General features: G+C 40.3%; 1 protein-coding gene across 3 annotated transcripts in view; it reads left to right on the top strand.

Moving 5' to 3' along the window:
- The window catches only part of CUNH3orf14 (chromosome unknown C3orf14 homolog), a 51,470-nt gene that overhangs the window by 11,544 nt on the left and 31,517 nt on the right, over positions 1 to 8,409 (top strand). For all 3 annotated transcript variants that reach the window (XM_019504824.1, XM_019504823.1, XM_019504825.1), the window contains exons 4-5: positions 1,180 to 1,254; positions 3,338 to 3,448. In XM_019504824.1, the coding sequence (XP_019360369.1) occupies positions 1,180 to 1,254; positions 3,338 to 3,448 (186 nt within the window). The remainder of the gene's footprint in view (positions 1 to 1,179; positions 1,255 to 3,337; positions 3,449 to 8,409) is intronic.

The following is an 8,409-nucleotide window of genomic DNA, read 5'->3' as shown; positions in this document are numbered from 1 at the left end:
ATGTTATAAAAACCGTCCAAATAAAAAGTAATATATAAGCATTCATTTTAAATAAAGATGAGCACATTATTTCATTTTTGAAATTAAGAACTTGAGCTTTAAAGCAAAAATAAATTATTTATTTTAATCATTTTCTACACTCATTTTGGATCAGATTGTGCAACCCTTACTTATGCTGAGTAGCGTAAGTCTGGTAGCTCACATGTGAGTAATCCTGTTTGGTCTCTTCTCCAGAATCTTACTCTTCTTCTGAGTTGCAGTTGTGTTGAATATTTGGGAAGTCCCTGGAGGGAATTTCCTTTCTCATTTAGTTTTTATGTTGTACACTTCACACCCGCTCTCTGCTCCCAACTCTGCCATCTGGCATACTTTCCTCCCCCCTCCACTCTGTTCAGCTTTGGCTTCTTCACACCCAACTCCCACGCCCCTTTCCATATCTTTTTGTTTGCCCTGCTCTCAAATCTCTTCAGTGTTTGGACATAGAACTAAACCCAGAAGAAAGGGCCATCACTTCAGGGAGTTTTTTCCAATTGTGCGTAGGCCTCCTTGAACCCAGCACATGTCCACTGGACAAGCGGAAGCCCACGCACAGAAATTATAGAAAGCGAAAAGAAGTGCATTCTCAGCTGAGTTTGAATGTCTGTTGAACAGCTTGCTGCGGCTCCACATTTTTGATGCACATGTTATGCATGCATATTAGCAAGTCATCTTTGTCTTGGGAGTAAAGATCTCTAACACTATTTGTGTAGTTACTTTACAGTAGGTGGAATGCATGTTTGAGTTCATGTACATGACATTGAGGAAGCCACTTGGCTTTTTCTGTATCATTGTAAATTATGTAGAATATAGTTTAAATGTAAATTACCCTGGTGGTGGTTGGAAAGATTACATAATGCTTTTTTATAACATGCCACTTTATGCCATTGATGTGGCAATGGAAGTTATTCTTACATCGAGAAAGTGCGAGAAGATCTTACAGAGACACCAGGGCATCAGTTTTGTAAGTGAAACTTAGAGGCTTCAAGAGTTACGGCTAAATAGATCTTCCATTTCCAGGGTTGTCAATTCAGCACTTAGTTCTAAGAGAACCAAGTTCATTTAAAAGTTCATTTAAAAGAAAATAAAGTCTGTGCTACCTGCTGATATCACCTGTGTAAAACAAAGATTGCTGTGTCACAGGATATTGAAGCTGTAGAAAAGAAACTGCAAGCAAGAGCACATCAACTTCCACATCCTGATATTGTTAAGTTAGAAGTAAGTCGTAAAACTCTACTCTTCAATTTGCTGTATATCAAGTCTTACTGTTTTCCCCCTGAAGCATGCTCTTAGTGAAAATAACTGATTTTAAAATCCAGTGACTGGTATAGCCACAGGTCTGTGTACTGTGCAGCAAGCTGAATCTAAATTCTTCAGCATGCTAGTGGAAATTTGGGTTCAGATACATAAAAACCTTCATTGAAAAAATAAAGGAATACGAAAGTAAATTCATCAGCAATCACAGGAGCTTTTATGGTGTTTTACATTATTCCAATTGGTTTATTTTATACTGTCTTCTCTAGACCATATATTATCATCTATAGGTTTGGGAGTCAAAATTCCCTTTAGTCATACTTCTTGGATCTGTTGTTTCAAGCTGTCTAGGAATTTTGGGTGATACCAGTTTTGGGTCACACTTGGATCATGTCTTTATGATGTTTCTATCCAAATACAATGACTAAAACAGCTTAAACTAGAGCACTAAATAAAGGTGATTGCTACCAGGTACTGTTCCCTACTCCCATGACTATTCTTGTGTGGTGTGTTGCTGTTGTGTGTATTTTAGGAGGGGTTTTTTTAATTATTATTATCCAGTTCATAGAATCATAGAAGTAGGGTTGGAAGGGACCTTGTAGATCTTCAAGTCTGACCCGCCCGCCTGGGCAGGAGAAAAACTGGGCTTAAATGAATCCAGCCAGGTAGGCATCAAGCCTCTTCTTAAAGACCCCCCAAGGTAGGAGCCAGCACCACTTCCCTTGGAAGTTGGTTCCAGATCCAGCCGCCCTAACTAGGAAGTAGTTCTTACGGATGTCTAATCTAAACCTCCTCTCCAACAACTTGTGGCCGTTATTCCTTGTTATGCCAGGGGGGCGCTCAGGGAAACAAGGTCTCTCCTAAACCCTTCTGGTCCCCCCTAGTGAGTTTATAGACGGTCACCAGGTCCCCCCTCAGCCTTCTCTTGTAAAGGCTGAACAAGTTCAGGTCCTGCAGTCTCTCACTGTAGGGTCTGCCCTGTTGTCCCCGGATCCTACGGGTGGCCTCCTCTGGACCCTGTCAATGTTGTCCACATCCCTCCTGAAGTGGGGTGCACAGAACTGAATACGGTACTCCAGCTGTGGCCTGACCAGTGTCACATAGAGGGGGAGGATCACCTCCTTGGGTCTACTTGAGATGCATCTGTGGATGCACAACAAGGTCTGGTTAGCCCTGCCAACCGTGACCTTGCATTGTCAGCCCATGTTCATCTTGGAGTCAATAATGACGCCAAGATCCCTTTTGGGTCAAATGTAAATACAGAAGAAGTCTAGAAACATGACTTCCATCCTTCCAAGTGAGGTCATAGCCACTTGACTTCCGAGTCATGCTCACAATCAGTTTTACAGTGACTCAGTTTCAGTGGGAAGAGTGGAGATTGCCGTCCCACATCATTTTCCCTCAAGCAGATTGGCCCATAGTCTGATGTCTTAGGGAACCCTCCTAGGAGGTGGGAGCTGTGAGTTTGGACCTCCTCCAACTGAGGAAGCTATTGAACACAGGTCTCTTAGTTTCTAAGCAAAAGCTCTAACTGCAAGGTTTCAGTTTATGTATGGATTTATTACCTGCAGCACTGAGCACAAATACTACTTTTATTTGGATAATTTCTGAACCCTCTAATGCTTTCTATTTATAGTATTAATCCCCAAATATATTTTTGCCTTGGATATAAAACATCACTAAATTAGGATTTTAATATTAATATTCAAAAGTAAGAAACTGTCAGCTTACTATTTATAAAAAATGTACTACAGTTACACAAAAAGAACCACTATGAAGAATTCCTATTCTACTTCATCGTCCACAAGAGGGCATATTCAGTCACTCCATAACTTACACTGGAAAGTGAAATCCTGCCAGCAACTATTGTATTGTGTAGTTGAGGGATCTGAAATTTAATATTCACGTGGTTTGGCCTTTTTCTTAATTGCTTCACACGTAAGACAACATTTACTAACACACTGCATGTGTATATTTTTTATGAGAAATTGGTTTAGATTAGATTCTGAATCAAAGTTTAAATTGCTTTTTGTTATATCTTTCCTAGACTGTCTATTGGGCATCAGTTGAAGAATCTCTTCCCAAGTGGGAGCAGTTTCTGTTAGGAAGAGCACAAACTCCTGTTGGTTTTAAGAAAATGAATCCTATAAAACAGAACATAAGTCACCCAAAGGGAGAAGCAGAAATGGAAAATAAAACAGATAGTCTCTTGGCTTAATCAGACAAAATAGTCTACTCAAGCAATGGAGTACTGGGTCATTAAATTGAAGTTTAAATTGTAGATGAAAGTGAATCACATCTGATAGTTTGTTTTCATTTGTGTGTCTATGTGGACTTGTTCAGCTAACCCTTAGTCTTTTAGCTGAAAAAGGTTATAATAATACTGCTTGTGGTGAGAGAAACAATACTACTTGAACATGTTGTTTGGCTCAGAAACTAGGGAAAATGGTGTATGAGAGCCCAGCAAGAACAATCACCTCTTCAAGATGGAAAGAATATAGGTTACTTGTAATCCTTCCTCATTACATTTTAAGTGACTTGTTTAAATTAATCTAGATTCATATCCCTTCTTGCCTCAGCTTCTGCCTCTGTGCCATGGAGGGATCTACCTCTAGGAAATGTAGGTAGTTTACAGCGGGCTGAGGGGATAGTTTAGTTAATGCCTCTGTAGAAACTCCAGTGATCGAGCTGCATAGAGCATACTGTACATTCCCAGACCATGCCAGAAGCACTAACTTCTTGGGGTCTTTGCTGATCCTCTATAAGTAACTGAAACGTCTGTCACTGCTCTGCCATACTCTCTTCTGCTAATTAATTTTCCATTTAGGGTCTGGGTCCTGGATTTATGACAATAGAAGCCAGTGTGAATCTGGTATGAATCCAACAATAAAGTTCACTTTGCAGCCTCTGAAGGAAAAAGCAAGAGTCAGTTATATTTAGTCCCTCTTAGTTTAAAGCCAACCGTTGTGCCGCTTTCATTCTTTTAATGGGTTAGGCCATGGGAGCCTGAGAGAACCAGGAAAAAAGCCATCTTCAAGTAAGCATCCCACTCCTGGAGTGCAGGAGGTGAGGAGCTTGCTTTCTGTCTTGGACGCAGGACAGCTCCTCAGCTCCCCACTGCACAGATAGAAAGCTGGTGGCTTTTTTACTTTGATGTAAGGCCAGCACTTTGGCTGCTGGGCCTGGGAGCCAGCATCTGTTGCTTTCTAGTGGTTACATGCTGTTGCACTTGAGTCAATAAGAAAAATAGCATTTCTGTTTCAATACAGGTGGCTAACACTCTCTTAGCATAAGAACAATTCATAAATGTGTGGATCAGGGATGTACAGTCCACTTCAGTTAGCCACAGCCTAACCAAATTAGTTGCCAAGTTGAGATTTAGGAGCAGTGAGTCTATCCCCTTCCTTAGTGGCAGGGGATGGAGCCTCCTGTTCAGGTGCGGGAGGTGGGACCTGCATCCCTGTATCTGAACCTTGTGTTAGGAGTGAATAGCATTATGTTCCCTGGCCAATGTTTCCATAAGCATCACAGTCTGATCACCTGAGATCACAGCCCCTTTACACTGCCCCATGAGGAAAGGGAGAGCTGGGTACCTAGAACATAATGTGCATTTAATTAATCAAACGAGATTTAATTATCCAGCACTGAGGCATGTTAGTGAGGAATGTGTGGCCCCTCAGAACAGGGATCAGCTTCTCAGCTGGAGACCACGGGAACGGTTTGTGAGGACCAGCATCTGCAGAGGCTCTTTTCTGTTAGAACAGTGCCTTATTTGCTGAATTAAAATTGCTGTCAGATTCACCAACAAAAATTCCCCTCAGCTGTATGAAAATTGTTTTACATTTTTCAAGGGAATGTTAAAAGTTCATTTTAAACTTTTTCTATTGAAGTGTCCATTAAACTGATAAGTTTTTACAGAAACTGCCATCTTAGAAATATCCTGTTGAGTGGGTGTTGGTGTTTGTAACAATAACGTTGTTTTCATAATATGTGATGGCAGATTAGCACGCTTCTCTGCAGTGTTGTTAACAGTTGTAATTAAGGAATAAACAGTAAAGGGTGTCAGTCCGATGACAATTTCATCTATAGTGTCACAATACAAAATGTCACAAAATATTAGAACTGTTATATAACTACAAAAATATCAAATTAGGCTTTCATCTTAGAAGCAGGGAGTTTAAAAAAAACCTGGCATAGAGACTGTCGCAATTTTATACCTACTCAGTGTTTTGTCACAAAGACAAGTTGGTAATATTTTCTTCTGTAAGATTACAAGCATAGTTCTCAGTCATACATTTGATTTAACAGGCGTGCATGTGGATCTTTAGAAATCTGGGGCTCTGGATTTTTAAACTCAGCTGCATTTAACAGAGTGGAGGAGAAGGATCTGTTTTTATGAATCCAGAGGATGCTTTTCAAGGGAAGTTGAGTGCCCAAAAGAAGGACAAGATCTCCACCTGGAGATGTGGATTTGGTTCCTTCCTCTGCCACAGACTTTTTGTGTCACCATGGCCAAGTCACATAGAGCCAGATCTTCAAAAGTGCCTATATCAATTTGATCTCAGCCAGAGGTGGGCTCCTTTTGAGGATCTGAGCTTTTGTTTCTCCATGCCTGAGTTCACCATCTGTAATATGGGGATATGGAATTTTCCTAACTCGGGGGAGTTGCGAGTGTACCGTAAAAAATTTGAGGTGCTTGGATACTATGCTAATGGAGGCCACATAAATACTTTGGAGTGGTAGAAGCTCCTTGAGAGGTGAATGGAGATTGGAAAGCCTAACTCTCATTTGTGCCTTTGAAAATGTCTAGGACATCAAATAATAACATAACATTTGAACCTGGTGAAATTTAATTTAGTATCAGTTGACCTGAAAATGAAAACTTAAAATGTATTGAAATTGTGAACCATTGATTTAAGGAAAATATCACACTCCAAAATTTAGGCTGTTTGATCTATGCAGTTAGTGCCTTCAAATAGATTTATTTTAGCTAATTTCAATCAGTTGAAACAAACGGAGGTTTCAGGATTAAAATTCAGTGAGAACATTATGCTTCTAACAAAGGGCTGCTTTATGTTGCATAGAGGGGCGCGGCTTAAATAAAAAACTTGCACTGAAAAAACACTGAAAGTGCCAAACTCATCCTTCCTCTCGAGAGGCAGGACACTGAAATTTGGGATTGTTTTGGGACATGATCTTGGAAGCAGCAGAAATGCTGGTAGTGCTGGAATACTGTCCAATACAGAGAAGTCTATGGAATGAGACAGACCAAGAGTAAAGCACCTAAACTGAGAGTCAGAAATAAGCATAGTCAGAGAGAACGAGGGCCTGCAGACTGCCGTCTGCACCAGCAAGCATAACCACAAGCAGTCAGACTAATACATCCAGAAGTTGCATGCATACGGTGTGGAAGAGCAAAGGAAATGAACCCGAGTCATGCAGCAGGGCAGCTGAGGTCAACAATGGGGAACGAAAGCAGGCTCCAGACAAAGCAGGGGAAACGCACACAATTGTACTGTACGTAGCACTGAGTAGACCTGTCAGCTGCCTTATTAGCTGTGCACGTTTTGCTGGTGCTGTTGCTAGTTCTTTGTGCCTTAACTTGTGACTTATCTTTCATAGGTGTTGGCCCTGATCCAGGAAAGGGCTTTCATATTTTTACATAAATCTGATTGAGGATTGTAATATGATGAAAGCTCACGCAGTCCTAGGAGAGATGCTTTCCTGAATCAGCAGTGTTGTTGGAGTATGTGATTCTGTGTAGTCCTTTCCAGCTCTGACCCTGTCATCTTTTCTTAAAGTTTTCAGCTTATGCAGTTTTCTCTCAGTTCTGAGCAAATGCTTTTTCGCTCAGGACCTAACCAAAGTAACTTTCTGCCTAACTCCCTATTCTTGTCCAGCTTTGCACTACTTGTCTTTAGTGGCAGTATGTTTCTATCAGTTACACTGCATAGCCCACGGTAGCCTGTGCCCCCAAGCTCCTAGCTGAAACAAATGCCTACTCGAGAAGAACAGCAGGGAAAGCAAATTACTTGGCTGTTGGGAATTATCGTTTGAGTATCTCATAAGAAGGAATACTGAATCACCTTATTTTTTTAAGTTAATGTAGAAATGAGTAACCGCTGTACTAACCTAGGAACACAGCTTGATTCACGACCATCTCGTCACCACCAACACTACCGCATTTTCTTATCTGTGTACCTTTTGGTGTCTCTTGGCAGTGAGAGTGGGACAAAGGGGTTGGTTAGCTATCTCTTTGGGGGATGAGAAATTTCTTAGTTCCAAATCCTTTTTTCAAACCCACTGGTACCTTCAATGAAAAATATAGGCATACTTAAGGGGTTTATTAAGCTTTGTCTGCACTTTGCCTTTCTATGGTGTCCTCTCACCTGTATATAGGCAAGATCATATTTTTTCAGAGCCTGCTCAGACTGTGATTGGGCTTGCAGCCTAGGGAGCTGGTTATCAGACTGAAGCCCAGTTCATATTTGTGTGCATTGAGAAACCAATAAAACCTGACTGAAACTGTGTGTAGTTTCAGAGGCTGCTTCTCAAAACTGGACCTTAAAGCTATTTAAAAAATGTTTAATATGAATACTTTGTTTCAGATACAGCTAAGCTGCACAATATACAGATACAACTTGTTATAATGTATCTTCCATGATTTGAAGGTTCTTATGCCATTTTGATATAGGGATAAAACATTCATATTATATTAATATTTTGCTTAATTCAGAGATCAAATCTATGGCAAAACTATTATAAAGTTGACATAAAGCTTGATCCTGCACTGACTACATTTTTGGATTCTAGCATTATATTACATATATGACTTACCGTGGAAAAATGCATAAATCAGAGCTGAATTTGGTTGAGTTAGTATGAGTACTGTAGCAGGCAAACTGAGTTATGCTAAAGCTGGTACAACAAAAGCGTAGCAGCAATAAATAAAAAATGAGAACTTTGGTTACAGTAAAATGTCCTTTCCTGAGTTCTTGTTAGATGCTGAATTGAAACAGTGAATTTGCTGCATGAAGATCAGAATTTCTGAAATGCATTGCTAAGAAACCCTGTATTCTGACAAATCCAGAGATGCAATGATCCATCTGGGTTTTATTC

Source organism: Gavialis gangeticus, unplaced genomic scaffold (genome assembly GCF_001723915.1).
Source record: "Gavialis gangeticus isolate Ggan-Ray unplaced genomic scaffold, GavGan_comp1, whole genome shotgun sequence".
In the NCBI taxonomy this organism is placed as follows: domain Eukaryota; kingdom Metazoa; phylum Chordata; order Crocodylia; family Gavialidae; genus Gavialis; species Gavialis gangeticus.
This window is presented reverse-complemented; position numbering and strand designations above follow the sequence as displayed.